We start from the raw sequence: 21,162 nt of genomic DNA, 5'->3' as shown, positions 1-21,162 counted from the left end.
AGGAAACCTCCTTGACCGAGCCAGCAGCATCTCTTCCGAACCGTAGATCTCCTCAGAAACAACAGAGTTCCCAAAGCCTCCTTGACACCCTGCATCTGGTCGCCTCCATGCAGCTGGTGGTGCAGCTCCTGTGCTGATTATTGGCCCTTGCAGTGTTGGTCTCAGCCCCAGTGCTCCCACAACCTAGTAACCTGCTTGTGAGCAGCCCTGACCGAAGGCCCACTGACCGCATTTGTGAACATTGGGCCTCTGCACTCTGCACCCGGCCGCCCTAGTGCCGCTGGTGATAACTCGAGTGCCCCCTTGAACCTTGGGGATCCTTGATTTTAACCCCAAACACCCAGAAATATGTAAGTTGTTTACTTGCCTATAAACCAATAACATTCCACCATAGGAGCTCATGTTGTGGTTTTTCCTATAAAATATTCTCTGTCGACCTGTTTTCTTTTGGAAACAAAAGTACCTGTACTTTGAAACGCACATTTTCCTACTTACCTCTGTATTGTAAGACCGACAGGGTGATATCTTGGCATATCACCTGAGTAGTCAATATAACGAAAAAGTAATCCAAAGTAATTTCAACGTATTCTGAACTGTTTTAAAGCAAATACAAACCTTTAACAATACTAACTTCATCTACAATTGCATTTCTGTGTACAACCTTTCATTTTAAAGTATAATTTACCTACCTGTGGCAAGTTCTGCTTGGTTCAAAAATAAAACCGAAGTGTACTATTGTAAGTTGAAGTAAATGACGAGGTAAGATGAAGGTAAGATCACTGGTTTATTCGTCATCCACTCTCAGAACAGAGATCTCAACATTCTACCTCTAACTCCAGGTTCTACCAACTACGGAATAGGGAGAGGGGTGGGTGGAAGGTACCAAGGGAAGGAGGAGGAGGAAGATTACAACATATACCTATAGCAAAGACGAGAGGGCAAAGAGTTGAATCTCCCAATGTAAGATCAGGGGACCGTTTAATAGCTAGTACAAACAAAATTCCGGCAGTCATCAATTTGCCGCCCGAATGCGGGGCGTATGTGGCCATTCTCACAAATGTACCTAAATGAAGGGGAGGCCAGAAAGAAACTCATGATATATTAAAAAATCAAACATTATATTGGCTGTCTCAAAATTGTTGTTTCCCTACAGTAGGGGCCGACCAGATAATTTTAACCCAAAGGGTGGGATGGATAAACCCCCTAGCCAAAAAATATGAGGGAGATTGCATTATTATTAATTTCAAGTCTCCCAGATGGGCGGAAAACACTTTACACAATGCCCCATTCCCCATTCCCCTCTTGTAGGCACTACAACACAACCCTTTTACCTTTGGGTTATTTCTATAGACATTTAATTGAGAAAAATAATGCTGCTGGCTCATATTCATATTACTCAAATGTAGATAAAAGCTCATGGCTAGCGGTTGCTCCTTCATGTTTCCCTATACCACTTTCCAATAGATCTAATGCTTTAAGCCCAATGGAAGATAATGATTGACTCATGGGGCATGAGGTTTTAACAATGAAAAAAAAAACGCATGGGAATAGAGAAGGTGAACAAACTCTTCAACAAAATCATGGGCAGATTGACAGGGAAAATGATTTACACCTTATCTGTGATGGGGGAGAATCAACTACAGGATCAGTACCCTTCGAGGAGCCAATGAACCCAGTTGTTAATAGAAATGATAATATACAGAGTTTGCCTACAAATGCCATAGGAGACATAGGCTACAGTTTTGTTACCTGGAATATAGCAGGCCTGGGGAAGAAGCTAGACACCCCCTTTTGGAGTGATTTTATTACCGCAGGCACTGATATTATCTGCCTACAGGAAACTTGGTGCAAAGAACCAGTCTTTGTGGAGGGTTATACCTCGCACCGGCTAAATGCAACCACCTCGAAAGCAGGAAGAACTAAGGGCGGACTCCTGCTACTTGTCTCAAAAAAATTAGTGGGGTGTAAAATTAAAAGTTGCACCTCAATTGACTCCTCTGGCCAGGTAATGAGGCTTGAGTTTAATAGGGGCAAGGATATTATTGTAATTAACTACTATAACAATATTTTTAATAGTAGTAGGGTTGTTCCATTGCAGGCCTTAGGAAAAGAAATTGATAGGGTTTGGCTTTAACTAATAAACTATCAATTATTGTATGGGCGGGTGACTTTAATATTCAAGCTTGTCCCCTGGCCAAAACATGTGGGTTTTTGAGGACAAATTATATTGAAGATGATAACATACATTTACATTTCCAACATAGCGAGTATGGTTTGCTGTTAAACACAATGATGGTAGAGTATGATCTAGAATTTCTTAACTGCACTATGAGAATAGGTAATATGAAATGTCCAACCTTCACTGGTCGGAATGCAGATAGTAATATAGACCATATTCTGGTCTCAAGTAGCAGTTTTTATGAAAACTTATGGATCTCTGAACAGGTGGTTAGTGACCATAATAGTATCTCCATCACATTGTTAAACTGGGGAAACAAAGTATGTAATACTGACAAATGCACTTCAGATATAATCCCAGTTAGGCCTAATGGCATGAGAATTAAATGGGATGGAGTGGACCCCGCAAAGATCCAAAGGGAGGTGGTAACCAAATGTTGGAAAGAAATTGATCACTACCTCAGTGAAGATATATACCCACATTCTTTGCCTAACGTGTTTACAGAGATTAACAAGATAATTAAAAGTATTTTAACTAGAGATACTAAAGGTCCCAAACAAGTTAAAGCAGGATGGTTTGATCAAAAGTGTACACATTCATTACGAAATTTGAAATTAACCTTAAGCACTATACCCCGTAATCAATTATATATCCATGATTCATGCTTCATATATAGGGAAGCTATAGTGGCACGGAAAAGGGAGCTTCAAACCAAGGCATGGGATAATTTAGCTTTGGCAGCTGAGACTAAGAATAGCAAAATGTTCTGGGATACAGTAAATAGTATCTTTTTAAAAAATGACTGCATGCCAGAACTGACTTCATATGTAAATTGTACAGCGTGGATTGAGCATTTTTCTAATATTTTTAACCCGGATAGGGAGGTTTTCATTTTAAACCCGAATGACAATTTTACGGTGCCTACATTACCCCCACTTATTAGCGTGGTTGAAGTACAGGATGGAATAGCTGAAAGTAAAGGGGGTAAGGTGCCATGGCCTATTGATTTATATAAAGATTAAATGGATTTATGGGCCCCAATTTTAACAAGGGTTTTTAATGCCGCTGCAACAGGAGACTTCCCCTCGTCATGGGGACAGTTATTAATTGTCCCCCTCTTCAAAAAGGAATCTCGCTCCGAAGCTTGTAACTAAGGTCATGCAGGATCTTACTAAACAGAAACCTGGGCTTCTGACAACAAGATTTTATCTCCTGTCCAATATGGATTTAGGAAGTGCCTAGGCACGTTAGAACAATGCATAATCCTAGATCTACTCGTTAGCAAATATACAAAAGTAAAGGAAGGTAACCTGTTTTTATGCTTTGCAGATCTGAGCAGCGCTTTTGACCTAGTCGACCATACTCTTTTGTGGTCCACGCTGCTCGAATCGGGGGCCCCAAGAGAGATTGTATATTTCCTGGCACGAGTATATGGGAGATTGTCGTGTAGTGTAAGATAAGGGCCAACTGGAGAGCGCACCCCTTTTTTTTTATGTAAGGAGGGGCATCCAGCAGGAATGTGTTTTGACCCCTCTTTTATTTTCACTTTTTATTAATCAAATTGACGAGGTTCTAGGACAGATGTCAGCGGATACCACGAAGATAGAGGGGAGGTCTGTACCAATCCTGTTATATGCCGATGATGCCGTTTTAATTTCACGCACACCGGTAGGCCTTCAGTCGCTTATTAATAATTTTACTGATTTTATTATTTGCAGGAAACTTTAAATTAATAAATCAAAAACATTTATTATGTCATGTGGCAAGAAAAATCATTTAGTAAGGCTTCTTTTCCTGGACGGAACCTAAATTCAAACGGTCAAGTCATTCTGCTATCTAGGTATTATGTTCGCTGGAAACGGGAAATGGTCCAGTGAACACAATAACGTATAGCTAAAGATGACAAGGAGTACGAATGGTATATTTAGATTCGCTACTAAACTTGGGGACCATAGACCAAAAGATATAGTAACCATATATAATGCCAGGTGTGTCTCCTCCGCCCTGTATGGGGCTGGTGTATTGTCATAACAAACTGATTCAGCAGGAAGAAACTAATTTCCTTAAACGGTTATTGTATGTACCTGCGTCAGCCTCCACTAAATTAGTTCATCAAGAAGTTGACATAAATGATATCTCTGACTTGGCAGCTCTACGCCCCCTGCTTTTGTGGCGGTCCATCTGATCTAAACACGAAACAGAGTTTACTCACTCCATGATTAAGGACTGTATAAGGATGGACCATTGTTCCCGAATCCCATGGTTAAACTACATTAACCATTGGTTTAAAGCTCTATTTGATTTTAATATTTATCAGGAGCTAGACTATCTGGTCCAAATCCCAAAAAAAGAGTTAAAGGCTACTTTTCTGGCACATAAAAGGGCGTCCCTTAGAACACTGCTAGAAGCCCAACCAACAGTAGTGTTCTACCAACAATTGGATCTTAATAAAGGATTCCAGGCCTATTTGGCAGTAGTGACAAAACGATCTCACTGTTTCGTCTTGACTCGCCTCAGATTGGGGATTGCTCACCATCTTGTAGCTTTTCCCACCATGAAAAATAGATCCGATCTGAAATGCCTATGTGACAATACATCCAAACAAAGTTGCTGCCATTTTTTTTTATTGTTTTGTAAATTGTATACCTTTTTAAGGAAGTATTATTTAAAACCTATCTTTTTAAAGTTTAAAGTTCGATCCACTATCAATGCTTTGAAGTTAATTTGTTCTTTTGAAAGCCCGGACATTTGCTATCATGTTGCAATATATATATTACAATGTATAGCTGCCAGACAAGCAATAATATTATGAATTATCTCGCATTAGCCATAATAGTATTTTAGGAATCTGACCCCTTTATTGCACTATAGACGGAGCCTGTTTTAGATGTAGTATTTACTAGTTATTGTGTTTTAATTTTATTTTATGAACTATTACTGCTGGCACAAGACACTTTATTGCATATTTGCACAGCTTTGCTGAGAACATTTGTTATTTAATGCAGTTCAAACCAAATGTAATTTTTATACTAGAGTTGATTAAATGTGACATAACACATCATATATTGTTGATTATATAAGGTATCTTCCCTGCGTAAATTTGCACATACTATATTGTAGAGCATGTCATTTTAAAATTTGTATATGATATTTTTGAACGAGGAGGTGAAATACTTATGATGTTGCTGTTTTAATTATTTGTCTGCTTATATGGTTGTGCCAAGCAAACCGAATAAAGCTTTTGAACTGAACTACAACATATACCTTTTTTATACTTACCTAATTGGTCTGGATTCAGTCTCTGAGTGTGTACCATCAGTTCTTGCCTGAGTGAATACAATAAATGCTTAAGACAACTCTTGATAACCCTAACTCCTTGACCAGACTACCACAAATAGAGATGAGCTAATTTAACCTCTGTTATACATTTGGGGATCCACTGGACTCTGTGCGCTCTATACCTTACTTTAGTATAGTATATACAGAGACAGCTTCCTATAATGTGTTATGAATTTATTGTTGGCCCTTAGTGCCTTTTTTGTTGAACTGTTTTATAGACTGTGATAAAACAATGGGGCCAATAAGGATTTCCATGTTTCGAATTTCCATTTGCAATATGCTTAACGATATTTTCATTTGCATTTCAGATCAGTGCACCATTACACGAACATATTTGTTCCTTCACAAGTTTTGGTTCTTCAGTTCCGCCTATTATTTTGGAAACTGGGCGTTTATTGCTGTGAGTTCATTGTTCAATTGATTACCACAATATAGACTTGATATTGAACTTGAAAACTATTTTTATTTAAGCCAAAGTAACATGAATACTTATTTATTTTCCCAGGTCTTCTTAATTGGATTGATTGTGTCATGCTGCAAAGGAAAGAAATCTGTAATTGAAGGAGAAGTGGATGAAGAAGATTCAGATTTAAGTGACGAGGAGCTCCCATATGTGTGACGCGATCATTTATGGTGCACATATTCGATCATAAAGAATATAAAGCATTACTAAAATTATGTTTGTTTGCAATGCTCATGTTTTGGAAGCAATGCACTGTTTAAAATATGTTTGCTGTAAATTATGATTGAAAATAATGATATATGAAGCATTTTCTATTTGCCTTCTGGAAAACTGTACTCTTAGTATGAAATTACTTTTCTATATTTTTGGTAAGATGAAATGTTTTTCAAAGGGCAAAGTCGAGTATTGAGTAAAATATGCTAGAAACAATTGTATATAATATACTCCTAGAATAGCCATGAAAGATGTAAATTAAGAATACAATCCTTGGCACTAAATTGGGATCCCTAAACTATTTCCTCACTAAATTATTATTTTTTTTAACAGAAATGGTGATGATAAATTCAGTTAATAGTTATTTGGCTGACCTTATAAGTTACTGTAAGCTAATGTTAACCAACATTAATTGATGGAGTGTTCCTTTATAAACAGTTGGCAGTTTTACCATTTGTTACGATTTAATTAAGTAAATGTCGACCTTGTCTATGATTATCTTTGTAATCAGTAGTTATGTTAAGGAAAGAAATCCCTCCTTTTGTCATGTTAAACAGTGTTTTGCTCTGATTACTTGATATTTTGGCCTCTTTAGTGGCTGCTACCTTCTGAACAGGCCCAGCCATTCATGCTTGGTTAATATCTGTTCAACAGCTGTCTGTCTGATAATGTAGCGGTCTGCCTGCAGGCTTCCACACAGCTGCATAGAATAGCGATTTGGGAAACAGGAAACTAGGAAAGGGGGAAACAAAAACCTCCCCATTTGCTAATAGAAGAATTCCTGTTGTAGACCTTTGTAGAGAATTCTATGCATAAATCATAGCTTCTAAGATTTTGCTCAAGGCAGGAGGTACGTTTCCTGCTGATTCACATACCTAAAAACGGTCAGGGATGTGACCGTAATCTTTGCTTTTCCCCGTTGAACTTCTCATGATTATAAAAAGTGCAGATGCTCCTGAGAAAAAGGAAGCTATTATCTGCCTGTAAGAAGGCAGCTGACTGGTTGATACTGGTCATTTCATGTGCTGTGTTCCATGGACTTAATGCAACTGAAAGAATGAAAGAACTGGACCGTAGGCTGTCCGGATGAGTTGAGGAATTTGGTCAAAGTAGTAGTACTACCAGAACTTGAGCTAATACAACTTTACTGCAGGATCTAAAGTAAGATGTTAGGCATAACAATTGCCTTCTGGGGTGAATTTTGATATTTTCCTTCTCAGGGCATTTTGTGTGGTGAGTTTTAGGTTCACATTGACCCACCTTCTCATTGTATTTAACCTCATATAGCCCTCGTCTGGTACAGCCTTCAGGATTGGCCTGCTGAGTATGCCTTTCCTCCTGAAACGTATCCAAGTCTGATGGCAAATTCAGCAACCCAACCATCAACTGATACTAGACTGATCTAGTGCATTGATCAGTTTATCATGTTTTTTAAATGTTTGCATTACATGTACAAGACAATTAATAATGCTTTCATTTTTATAAACTTTGATCTCTGCTTCCCATTTGCTTTGATTTTGTGATTTGTTTCCCATTGCATTTTTATCCAACTATTACCATATTTTTTACGATCATTTTTCCTTTCAGAAACAGGGTACATAAGTTCTGCACACTTAGATAAAATATAGGGAATATGGATGGACCAGTGATACAGCTGGTTACATTAAAGACTTCAATTGGTGAGTAGAAAATCAATCAAAGCCATAGAAGCTGTGTGTGAGAAATTGTTTTGTGGGTTCTGAGGTCTCTGATAAAGAATTCCAGCAGAGGATACCTTTTTTAGATTCCTTAGCTTAGAATGAATCCAGATGTCAGACTAGATCCGGAAATGTTTATTGAGCAATACTCCTGCGTGCCGATAGGTGTCATTGTTCTGATCAAAGTGGCTTTCTCTGCACCAGAGTGATGTGCACGGTAGCTATGTATGTGGCACCCCATCAGGCTGACGTCAGTTTTTGTCTTTCACGCTAGAGAGCGCAAATTCATAGAGTTTTACCCCATGTCACTTATTAACTAGCCTTTTTTCAAAGTTTTTGGGGAGAAAATCTTTTCTTGGTGTGGCTGGAATGTCATCTAGCAAGGGGGAGCTCAGTCACCGATCAGTGTCTGTGACGAACATGCACCGTGTTTGCCCTTGGTGCCTCAAGCGCAACCATGATGTGAAGACCTGCGTCAAGTATCAAGTGTTGTACGATGAATCCGAAGTCCACAAGGCAGCGGTCCCTCAAGCTACCAGCAGCTCGACGTATGATGCCACAACTGTCTCGATCCTGGTCGAGGGAAAAGTCCGGGGATGGGTCACGGAGCGATAACCGCTAAAGAAGGTCAGAGGGCTTTGTCCTATCCTGGACCTGCCGCCCTCTCAATTTCATCCTCAAGAAGTAGAAGCTCAAGCACGGCCCTCAACCTGAGGGGATTACATGGTGTGCTTGCACGCGCAGGACGCGTACAGGAACCGGCGGTAGTGCTCTCACTGGACGCACATAAGGCATTTGACATGGTCCACTGGCCCTTTCTCTTCGCAGTGCTGCATCATCTGGGGTTCGGTCCCAAATTCTGTTCATGGGTTCAACTGTTGTATACTAAACCAATGGCGCATGTTACTGCCAATGGCCACATCTCTGGTGACTTTCCCTTAGCGAGAGGCACGCGCCAGGGCTGCCCATTGTCCCCGCTACTTTTTGCTCTGGTATTAGAGCCACTGGCGGGATGGATACGCTGGGAGCCAATGATACAAGGCCTCAAATGGACAGATAGCTGGGAAGATCAAGTCTCCCTATACGCCAACGATATTGTGTTATATTTGACCTCCCCGAGGCACTCCATTGTAAGTCTTCTAGATATCTGTACGGCTTATGGTAATGCGTCAGGGTTCACCCTCAACTGGTCCAAATCCATAATGTACGTGCTACACGGCCCACCGCCGCATCTCCCTTACAATTGCTCGCTTAAGATTGCGGAAAGTACATTCAAGTACTTGGGTGTTAACATCACAGCTGACTCAGGAGAATTCTATAATAAGAATCTGCAGCCACCGCTAGATCGTCTCAAAAGAGACATACATCACTGGGGAACATTGCCGTTGACCTTATTGGGAAAGGCAGCACTTTTTAAAATTATGGCCCTACCCCGGTTCTTATATATTTTCGAAAATACACCATACCCAGTGATGCCACCTTACTTTAAAGCTATTGCGACACAGGTCTCTAATCTGCTGTGGGGCAATAAACCTGCACGTATTGCGCAAGCCAAGCTGGTGCGCGGATGGTAATATGGTGGAATAGCGCTCCCTGACATACAACTTTATTATTGGGCAGCGCAACTGAAAGTGATTAATCAATGGGTACATCTCCCACAATCGGACCTGGCATTTAAGGCAGACAGAGCACAATTAGGCTTGAGAGATATGTTTGCTCCCCTCTATGACAAGAAATTGTCACTGGCACTGTTTGGACCATTGCGTCATACACTCGGTTTATGGCATACAGCCCAGGCCAAATTAGGAGGCGGGGGGTAATAACCCAGCTCACTCCACTGTGGGACACGAAACGGCTAGGAAAACTTAGGCATAGTAAAGGATTTGATTGATGGGATGATATTGGGATATCAACGGTCGGAGATATGTGGCGGGGAGGGGAAAAAGTCTCCTTTGAGCATCTACAGCAGCAATGCAAATTGGCCCCTTTGGAATTGTTCAGGTACACACAGATACAACATGCCCTGATGACAGCACTGCCGCCTGGTTCAGAAGTTCCAGAGGCATCCCCTATGGAAGATAGATTGTTAACTGATTACATGCCAAAGAGGGCGACCTCTCTAACCTACCGTAAACTAGTTAATAACCTGCCTGACCCTACGGGACCCCTGAGGGATAAATGGTCCCAAGATATCGGTGAGATTGATGATTCAGAGTAGCAGGAAGCATGGGCATCCCCAAGGGAGCTGGGCATACCCTCACGCCTCAGGCTAGTGCAGTTACGCATCCTACACCGTTCATACTACACTAGACACACTTTGCACAAGATAGGGAGGGCAGAACATCCCTTTTGCCTGTGAGGCTGTGGAGAAGAAGGAACCTTTCATCACACCATATGGGATTTTCCTAGAATAGCGGAATATTGGATACAAGTGTTGAGAACTATATCGCAATCGGGCGGGGTCTCGCTTCTACCTGAGCCCGGGCATTGCTTGTTAAAAATACGGGAGCCGAATGACCTCACACGTTCTGGGCAAAGTTGGGTAACGCTGGGCATGATGGTTGCCAAGAGGAATATAGCACAAAAATGGGGGGGGGGGTGCCTATTCTAGCAGCGTGGGGTAAAGATATGGATGCAGCCTTGATAGCTGAAAGGGCAGTATTCAGTAGGAGGGGGTGCCCTAAAAAGTGGATTAAAATCTGGGGGGCGTGGAATAAATACAGAGGTGATATTTGTGATCAACCACCGGACCGAGATGAGTGACTCGGATTTGGAGGGAGTCTGTCGACCCAGGAATGAGTAAGGGGAGTTGGGTCTCGAATGTTGTAGAGCTGCATAATTGTGACTTTTTAATACTTGAAGGTGTTTATGATAATGATGTGAGGTGCTATACTGCTTTTTTATGTTCAAGATTGGTTTCCTGTTTTGCTGGAATGGAAATGAATAAAAAGTTTTTTGTTTTTAAAAAAAAAGGAGAAGCTCAAAAGCCTTATTCTCCCTCAAGTCCTATCTGCCCTGGACCTGGGAGACTGGATGGTAGCTGTAGGAAAGTGCCCCTTTTTGACATGGTCAACCCCCACTTTTTGTCTGGTATTTGATGCAATTTTGACAGAAGTGCACTCAGGTCCTGCTAACCAGGTACCCGGTGCCAGTGTTCTTTCCCAAAAATAAGGTATTCCCCAATCGGCATGACCTTTAGCACCTCTGTAAGTCCCTAGTATATGGTACCCCTGTTACCTAATGCATGGGCACTAAAGGGGGTCCCTAAGGGCTGCATCATTTATTGTGCCACCCAAAGGGACCCACCACCGAACTCCTGCAGACTGCGATTGCAGTCTGTTTGAAACAGTGTAGACAAATGTGAAATCACAACAAGGCACACAGCTTGTGTACCATGTCCAGAGACACTGCATGCAATATATGTAAGTCACCCCTTCAACAGGCCTTATATCCCTAAGGCAGGGAGCATTTATTACATGGGAGGACATTTCTGGATGAGCAGATATGCTCCTGTGCTGTCTCGTTCAGTTGGTAGATAGTACAAGTGAACAGGAAAGCCATCTTAAGTATATGTACTGGGCACTGATCGTTATGAGTTACCCAGCTGCATGATGGCTATGCTGAAGCCTGTGGTGCTTGGTATCAAACACCTTGTCTTAATAAATCCATACTGATGCCAGTAGCGAATTTTTGAAGAGGGCACCTTAGAGGTGCCCCCTACAAACCTACCAGCCTCTTAATGTGGTGAATGACTGGTGTCGTCCAGCCTGCCACCACAGACATATTTCTGAGCCCCTGCCGGTGAGAGCCCACACTCTCTGAGGACCAAAACAATGCCTGCTTCTGAGAAAGGTGTTCACACCTCCTCCAGCAGGATTCCTAGTGAATCTGCATACCAAGGCCAGGGGTCCCAAAGCCCCTGCCACCTTTGAGATGCGACCCCGGTTTTCCCCAAATCTGGGAGATACCACCCAATACTCATACGGCCATTAGGCACTAGGACAGGTAGGAATTTAGATATGCAAGTGTTGCACTATGAGGTCAGACTCACCCTAAGGTGGGCTGCCCGATGTGTTCAAAGAAAGAAGGGTTCCACCATTTGGATTTTTGTGGAATTAGGAACTCTGGAACAGGGTTATGCTCACTCCTAACAGAAAATGGTCATAAAGGGGGTGTAGAGACCCTAAGGGTAAGTAGCCCATTGGCTACTACTGTTCGCTTACCTTAACTCCCCTAAATTCAGTATTTAGGTGGTACCCTGTATTTAGATGGCCCTCTGACACCAGGAACTTAGATTTGACTGATTGAAGAAAGCAGAGGACAAAGAAGAGCTGAAGAAGCGAGAACTGCGGACTGCAGGTGGACTTTGGCACCAAACCCTTCCTGCCTACATGCTCCTGTCCCGACAGTTGTGGCAACTTGACTCGTCCTGGAGCTGTGCATCCCCCAAAAGCCTTGGATGGCCTCCAGCACTTCGCCAAGCCATCAGCATCTCCCTTGCAATGGAGGAGCCACTTGCCTACAGGCACCAACAGTCAATAGCCAGTTCACCGTTCTGCTCTTCACCAGTTCCACTAATACAGCAGGCACTCAGGAAGGAGTCACTGTATTCGTAGAGGTCAGATCCAACACCCCACCAAGTGAGAAGAAGCAAGGACCAACCAGTGCCGTCCTACACCAATACACGGGTATCAGACCCCTTGCAAAACTAAAGATTATTTGAGTCAGATCCGGACTCCGCCACCCCAAGGACAAATTCCCCGACAAGGGGCGTCAGCACTGCAGAGGCCAGCACTGAGAGAGGTACAGCTAAACACTGTTTTGTCCCCCTTTGCAGGTCTAGCTAAGACCCCTGGGTGCTTTTGACGCACAAGCACCAACTGCCCACAACCCTGTGCACCCAAGCTCGCCAGGCCCATGTCCATGACAACCAACAGTGCTCCCCTGCTCCCGGGATCCCCACAAACCAAGCCCTGGGAGCTCCCAGACTTGTTTCCAATTCCCCCTCTGATTACTGTTTCTAGGTGACCAAACTCTTTTCCTACAGTGAAGCGTAAAAAAGCTACAACCAGTCTAGCACCTCAGCATCTGGACACATCGGGCTGGAAAACTTGAACTGCTGGTGATATTTTGGACGTTGGCCCCCTAGCACCCTAAGGCCTTAAGAGGACCCATGAGAATCGTTTGCAAATACCTGTATGCAGTGTATACTTTTTTCTCCATCTCCATAGGAAAGCATAACCTTAGTAAAGACGCATTTGTGTGAACATTTTTACTTATCTGCAAAAATTGATAATCGGAAACGTAGTTTCTCCACAACAAATTTCTTGTTGTTTAAACTAAATATAAAAATACGTATTTTTCTAAATTGGTCTCGAGTTTCTTCTCGAGTATGTGTCTCATTTATTGACTCTGCATTAACACTACCCTCTGATACTCTTAAACTGCTTGCCCACACTACCACAAAAGAGGGCATTTGAGGTTATTGATTTTATCCCTGTAAGACAATAAAGACAATGAGCTTTCTACATAGTATACCTCATTTTGGTATACTACTTAAAAAGCAAGCTTCCCACCGTAGCATTGGACACATGTAAATAGAGTGGATGTGGTGGGATCTTTAGTGAATTACAAGTGACAGAATGTTTTGTTGATGTGATTTTGCATTTAAATGTCCCATCATTTACTCCTAAAATTCTCCCTTTCTTCTATTTTGTAGCAGATGTTCCCCACTATCCTGTCACTTCCACTTTTATATCTAAAACCTACTACTAAATGTGTGTAATTCGGTGGAAGCTCACAGGAGAATCCTGCACAGACGTTAGGACTGACATAGGCTCAGATCGAATTTTGATGAAGGCTGTGTGCATGAAGCAGCAGAGGCCCTTCAGTTTCCCTTACCATTTATGGAGTCAAAATACAGCATCCACATGGAAATCTGATACTTATCTTCTGCGCTCCGAAAACAACTACTGCCTTTTAATGAAGCACTACTATAATAAGTGTTGGTTGCTTGAGAGAAACCCTCTTCAGGCCCAGCAGTCCACAGGTAATTGCTCAGCACTTTCGGTCCATGCCATTTGATCTGAAATTTGCATAGACAAACCCCTCTCAAGGGAGTTTGGTGGTTCAAGCATCACCAGAAAACCTGAACCGAAGTGCTTATTCCACATTACCACTGAATAGTGAGTAAAAATGATTTGACGCCGTGTGGCTCAAAGTTTTGTGTTCTGGCACTCCATCTCTGCGCACTGCTAGTGGTACATGCCGACTTGGACAATACGTCCATGCCCTGTGGCTAATTATGAATCTGGCTTTCAATAGGCTACCAAATCACATGAAAAGCCTGGCCTCACAATTGATGAAGGATGGACTATTCACCTCTGAACAGATTCTGAAATGTTGCCTAGAATCAGCTGGCACAAGGGCCCATTTCATGGCTACGGCTGTTAGACAATGCAGGTATGCCTGTATGTGTTTCATAGTCTTTTCTGGGGACATTCAGACTGTCCTATAGACTTTGCAATTTGGTGGGGAGAGAATCTTTGGTGACAAAGTAGAGTCATCAGCAAAATGCTTCAATGCATGTTTGCTGAGACTTACCTCCTCAACCAAGCAGTTTGAATAACATTTTAAAGGTTTTTTAGTGACCAACTGTTGGACTTGGTCCTCTCAGCAGGGTCGCCCTCAGACATTTTTGCCTTTACTCTTCCTGTTTTCTGAACTGTTTTTTGTATGATTTTAGAGCTCTCTGCATTTTTCCACTGCTAAGCTAAAGTGCTTGTTCTTTCCCCTTCCCTTCTGTGAGTGCAAGTGTTTTACGCCCTCAATTGCGGACGCAAAACATTCTTACATAGGGTTGCGCTCGCTATTAGGAAGGGAATGTCCCTTCCTAATAGCGAGTCGCAAAATCCTATTTTGCTAGTCGCAAAAAATTGTTTGTACATTCCCCATGCTATTTGTGCATGCGCAAACGGGTTCGCAAACCCATTTGCACATGCAAATATTGTCATACATCTGGCGCTAAATCTTTGAAATTCACTATCTCAGATTGTATTTTTGTCATTTTATTTAAAAGATTTTACTCTGTTTTTCTAAATTGGAGTGGGATTTTTCTTGGGTTGTTTTACCAATTTATTACAGCTTGAGAGATGCATAAAAGCCTGACTTTTTTTGTGCCATGCTACTAGAGGGTTGAGCACAGTTTAATTTAGTGACTTTTTGTGGTTCAACAGGATGAGGATTTTGGTTGTTACTTGAGTAGAGTTCCTCCACCACCACCAATATCCCAATTTCTCACAACTCTCCTGGCAGCGGTAATCCTCTATGCTTATTCAGACAGTGCAGAAGTTCTGCTTTCACAGAGAAGTGGTTCTTGGGGATGCCAGCAGCAGGTCCAGGTGCTTCCTTCTTTCACTGGTTCTACTACTTGTCAGCCACGTTGAATAGTCTTTCTTGGCCATCAGCATCCGGTCGGGAATCTCTCTAATTTGTGGTTCTATTGGGAGTCCATCACAATAATTCTTGGAGGCTGAAGTCCTTGTCCTGTTACAAAAAATGGGCCACAGAAGTAGGGATCACTGAGGAATGGACAAGGCATTCTGCTCCCTTTACTTCTTGGTCCCCATGAAGCACAGGTTCTCAGACCTATTCTGGAGCTGCGGCTCATGATAAACTCTGTTCAGCAGAACAAGTCCAAAATGCTGTTCCTACTTCAGGGCCTCCTGGCTCTGATGCGCACTATTGAATTGTGTCCACGACCCACCACCACCAGCAACAGGTTGCTCGCAGAAGCTGGAACAAGATCACAGCCGACCAGCTCGCCGCATCCCTGAGCCAGGAACCACCCACCAGCTCAGCGAACCCCAGCCAGGCCGCCAACAACCTCACGAAGTGGATCAGTAACTGCGCAGACGACCTCGCCCCTCTGAGGACCCCGCCTAGCAGACCCGGCAGCAAGAGAGCATCCTGGTTCACCGACGAACTCAAGAGCTCCAAGAAGAACTGCCAAGCCCTCGAGAAAGCATGGCGCAGAGACCCGACACCAGACAACATGACCACCCTCAAGCTCGCCACCTGAAAACACCACCAACTGATCCACGCCACCAAGAAAACTGCATTCAAGGTACGACTGGACAACAACGCACACAACAGCAAGGAACTCTTCAACATCGTCAAAGAGCTCTCCAACCCCAACGCCGGAAACAACGACATCACCCCATCTCAAGACCTCTGCAACTCCCTCGCCTCCTACTTCCACAACAAGATCGCAGACATACACAACAGCTTCAGCACACAACCGACGCACCCCACGACCGCACCAACGCCCCCCACCACCACCGTCGGCGCCTGGACCCCGATCACCACCGAAGACACCATCCGTACGATGAACTCCATCCACTCCGGATCTGCCCTCACCACGTCTTCAACAAGGCCCACGCTGTCATCGCACCCCATCTGCGGGATATCATCAACACCTCCTTTGACACCGCCACCTTCCCGGAGAGCTGGAAGCACGCCAAACTCAGCGCTCTACTGAAGAAACCATCAGCGGACCCCACCGAACTTAAAAACTACCGTCCCATCTCGCTCCTCCCGTTTCCGGCCAAAGTCATTGAGAAGACCGTCAACAAGCAGCTGGCCGCCTTCCTCGAGACGAACGGATCCCTCGACCTCTCGCAGTCTGGCTTCCGGGCCAACCACAGCACCGAGACCGCCCTCATCGCAGCCACTGACGTCATCCGAGCCCTGCTCGACAACGGAGAAACAGTGGCCCTCATCCTCCTGGACCTCTCCGCGGCGTTCGACACTGTCTGCCACCGCACCCTAGTGCAGCGTCTCAGCAACTTCGGAATCCAGGAGAAGGCACTAGAATGGATCATCTCCTTCCTCGCCGGAAGGACACAGAGACTCCGCCTACCCCCGTTCAGCTCAGAAGCCACCAAAGTCATCTGCGGCGTTCCTCAAGGCTCCTCGCTCAGCCCCACCCTCTTCAATGTCTACATGAGCCCCCTTGCAGCCATCGCACGCCAACACAACCTCAACATCATCTCCTACTCCGACGACACCCAGCTGATCCTCTCCCTCACCAACTACCCTGCCACCGCCAGAGCCAACCTACACGAAGGGATGAAAGACGTAGCCGAGTGGATGACGAACAGCCGCCTGAATCTGAACTCAGACAAGACGGAAGTTCTCATCCTGGGCTCCTCACCCTCACCCTCCGCCTCGGACGACTCCTGGTGGCCCCCTGCCCTGGGCAGCGCACCCAAACCAACAGACCACGCACGCAACCTGGGCTTCATCTTGGACTCCTCCCTCTCCATGACCAGACAAGTCAACGCCGTCTCCTCGTCATGCTTCAACATCCTGCGCATGCTACGTAAGATCTTCAGTTGGATCCCCACCGAGACCAGGAAGACGGTCACCCAGGCCCTCGTCACCAGCCGACTGGACTACGGCAATGCCCTCTACGCCGGAACCACCACCAAGCTCCAGAAGAGACTCCAGCGGATCCAGAACGCTTCAGCAAGACTCATCCTCGACATCCCCCGACACAGCCACATCTCCGGACACCTGAGAGACCTGCACTGGCTCCCGGTCAACAAGAGAATCACCTTTCGCCTCCTCACCCACGCACACAAAGCCCTACACAACCAAGGCCCAAGATACCTCAACAGCCGCCTCAACTTCTACACTCCCACTCGTCGGCTTCGATCGACCAGCCACGCCCTCGCCGCCGTCCCCCGCATCCGAAGAGCCACCACAGGAGGAAGGTCCTTCTCCTACCTGGCCGCCAAGACTTGGAACTCCCTCCCGACCCACCTCCGCCTGACCCAAGACCACCTCGCCTTCAGGAAGCAGCTCAAGACCTGGCTGTTCGAGCAGTAGTGGACCCCCCCTCCCCAAGCGCCTTGAGACCCTCCGGATGAGTAGTGCGCTATACAAATGTTTTGATTGATTGATTGATTGAAGGACGCATCCACCTGTTGATCTTTCCAGCTTACTTGTATTACTTCTGCTTCTCCGTGTGGTTGTACCACTATCAAGTTGTGGTACTACCATCTGGTCTCACAAGTGCTCTGTGAGCCAGCACCAATGAGCTAGCTGTTCTGATGGCTTTTCTCAGAATGTCAGGTGTCCATGTAGTTGCATGCTTTGATGATTGGCTAGTAAAAGTGGGGGTCCCCTGCACTGGTTTCTGACCCAATAGAGTACATAATGACCCTTCTCTATCAGCTGGGCTTCTCCATCAATCACTTCATTCCTACTCTGAGATTTTCATTCCTTGAAGCAATAGTGGACACAACCTGTAAGAAGGCTTTTCGTCGACTCAAATGACCTCAGATATTCAAGATAGGATTCCTATGTTTAAGGTTCCAACAGTTCTATAGATGTTTTGCCTACTGGGCTTGATGCCCTCATGCCTCCTGTAAATATTGTACACTAAGTAGTGGATAATATCCCTTCTATGGTGTCTCTGATGGCAGTGGCTTTAATATCAAGGGAACCTCTCTAAGCATGTGGCAGTGTTAGGCTCCGTTCTTCCAAACACAGAGTGACTTGGCCTTTCAGTCCTCAGCAGTCGCAGGCTTCTTTGTTTTTGGATGCCTTCTTGTTGCATAGGGGTGCTCATCTGAGGCAGATAGCGGTGTGAAGTCTTTGGCTTTTGTTTGAAAAATGAAAAGATATGTGTCCTGAATTTGAAGGCCTCTTTCCTAGCTTGGAAGGCATTTTATCTTTTCATTTGTAACTATTTTGTGCAGATCTTTGTGCACAACGCTACTGCTGTACATCACCGCAATTGGCAGGGTAGAGTGTGTTCTTAGGCATAGTGCGGGAGGCAATGCACTTGGGCTAGGGGTCCAATAGCAAAATATTTTCCTAGTGGTGGATTATCTGCCGGCCAGTTTGAATGTAGATTGAATGTGAAGGCGGATACCTTGAGTCAGTCTCTGAAGCATCCCGAATGAGAGCTATGCCTCGATATCATAAACTATTTTCTCATAACTTGGTCTTCTCTGTATCAGCCTCTTTGCCAGGGCTCTAAATAGGAAATACCCTCTGTTTTGTGGTCTGCACTTGGAAATGTGTGGCTCAATGGGAGACAGCTGTCATTAGGCCGGACCTAGCGGCAGCGTGCATGCACTGCTCGCTCTGCGAAGCATGCTGTCTTTCCTTCTGAGGCGTTCTCCCGACGCCAATGGGGCTGCCTGCGCCCCCTGAACCATGTTCACTGCATACCTTTGGAGTAGAACTGTTTTGTCTACCTCCTGCTAACGTGCTACCCTTTCTATCTTACCCATGCGCAGTAATTTTCTCCTTGCCCTTAACTCCACTGGTAATCCTGGCCGTACTCCCTGGGTTGCAAGACTATGGATGCCGTTCTGTTTTGTCCCTTCTTTAACCCACTTTCTCTGATCAAACTATACTCTATGGCCATGAATTCCGAAAATCAGCACACTATATCTCTCAGAAGTTTTTCTTTTCTCTCACCTGTATATTTATAAATGCACATAACTATATCATTTTCTCTTATGTCAGGTTGTGTGCCTAAACCCTTGTGCAGTTTACCGCCTATTTGCCTTAATTTCCCCAATTTCGACCTTTCCTTGTCCCCACTCGGTAATCCCTCTTCACTCCCACGTCACGGAGAAGAGTAATTTTTCTATTCCCTTTCCATACCCAATGACACACCGGCACGGTTACCATGTTTCTTTGACGTTTCCAGCTTCATAAGTAGCCCAGGCGAAGTGCGGTTTGACTCTCAGTCAGCAGGACCTCAGAGACTTCATCGGATGAATGTCTTTCATGTAAGAATCACGTATTCAGCTGATCGAGTACTCGCCTCCGCTTTTCACCTATTTGCCGCCGTTTGAAGCCATGGATTAAGCTGTGTTCACCAGCGCGAACCCTTACCTTAAAATTTTTTCAACCCTTTAATTTTGGGCCATCTACTTAGCGCATTACCCTTCTGCCACTTTTCTTTTATTATCTTGAATATTTACCACTAGATAACCTAGATAGCACAAATCTTGCTCCCTTTTTGACGAACCTGCGGTTTCAAGGCTTCAGGGACGTGTAAACATGGGACTCTGATGGGAACTGTACACCAGTTGTGTTGGAAATGGCCCTTTTTGACGGGTTATCCCCAAACCTTTTGCTTCTTTCTCCCTTGTTTTTCCTGACCTGTGGTTGTTGGCAATAGGACTCTGGGCACTTACCAATGCTGATCAGTGCTAAAGTACATATCTCTGTGTAAATTGTTATTATGATTGGTTATCCATGATTGGCATATTTGTTTTGCCAGGAAGTCCCTAGTAAAGTGCACTGAGTGTGCCAGTGATTCAAATGCTACTAGTGGGCCTGCAGCACTGATTGTGCCACCCACATGAGCAGCCCTAAAATGGTGTCTCAGGCCTGCCACCGCAGTGCCTGCATGCAGTTGCTAACTGCCATGCTGACCTGACCAGTGTCCACACTGGCCAGGCCTAACCCTTCCCTTTCTGTACATATTGGACACCCCTGTGGAAGGCCCAAGGTACCCCCCTGGGCAGGGTGCAGTGTATGTGAAAGGTAGAGCATGTACTAGTGTGGGTGACATGCTCAGGTAGTGAATTACAGCCATTTTCGTTTTTCACTATTGATAGGAAATCGTGCCCATAAGCTATAATGGGGAATGCTGTGTATAATGTTTACCTGCATATCTTCCCATAGGAGCAAGATAGAAAATTGAAGTAAGGTATCCCTGAACTCAGAATTTATTAAGACATCTTTTAGGAAGGATGGTTTTTAAATCCTGTGTTTGAAAGCGGCACTTTTAGAAAGTGGCTGCTTTCTTGTCTGACCTTTCTGTGTACTTTGGCTGTTTGTGAATTGACTGTCTGGTTTGTGAGTGACATGGCTGGGGGATTCCAGGGGACAGAATGAGTCCGTCCATTGGTGATTAGAGAGATCTGCATCTAGAGGGAGGGAGCTGCACCTGGGTCCTGAAGAGGACTATGCCTACCCCCACGGTGCTGGCTCCACCACCTGTGGTGCATCTGATGTCTCTGCCCTGCGAAAGGAGAGAAGGAATCATGTCAACAAAGTGCTCCAGGGCTGTGCTTTCCCTCCACAATGCTGGCTCCACCTCCTGTGGGGCGTCTGATGTTTCTGCTCTGCACTGTGAAAGGAAAGAGCGGAGTCATGTAAACAGAGTGTTCCAGTACTGGTTTGGACTGGGCTCAGAGCCCTCCTGCACAAAGGGAACAAAGACTTTTTGGGGTATA

The 21,162-nt window shown here is 44.6% G+C and overlaps 1 protein-coding gene across 2 annotated transcripts in view; it reads left to right on the top strand.

Annotated features, from left to right (window-relative positions):
- Positions 1–7,699, top strand: part of LMBRD1 (LMBR1 domain containing 1) — a 686,985-nt gene extending 679,286 nt beyond the window's left edge. For both annotated transcript variants that reach the window (XM_086926465.1, XM_086926466.1), the window contains 2 exons: positions 5,827–5,918; positions 6,024–7,699. In XM_086926465.1, coding sequence (XP_086782591.1) covers positions 5,827–5,918; positions 6,024–6,137 — 206 coding nt within the window. In that variant the 3' untranslated portion in view covers positions 6,138–7,699. The remainder of the gene's footprint in view (positions 1–5,826; positions 5,919–6,023) is intronic.
- Positions 7,700–21,162: the final 13,463 nt, after the last annotated feature.

This window comes from Lissotriton vulgaris, chromosome 6, assembly GCF_964263255.1.
Source record: "Lissotriton vulgaris chromosome 6, aLisVul1.2, whole genome shotgun sequence".
NCBI lineage: Eukaryota > Metazoa > Chordata > Amphibia > Caudata > Salamandridae > Lissotriton > Lissotriton vulgaris.
This window is presented reverse-complemented; position numbering and strand designations above follow the sequence as displayed.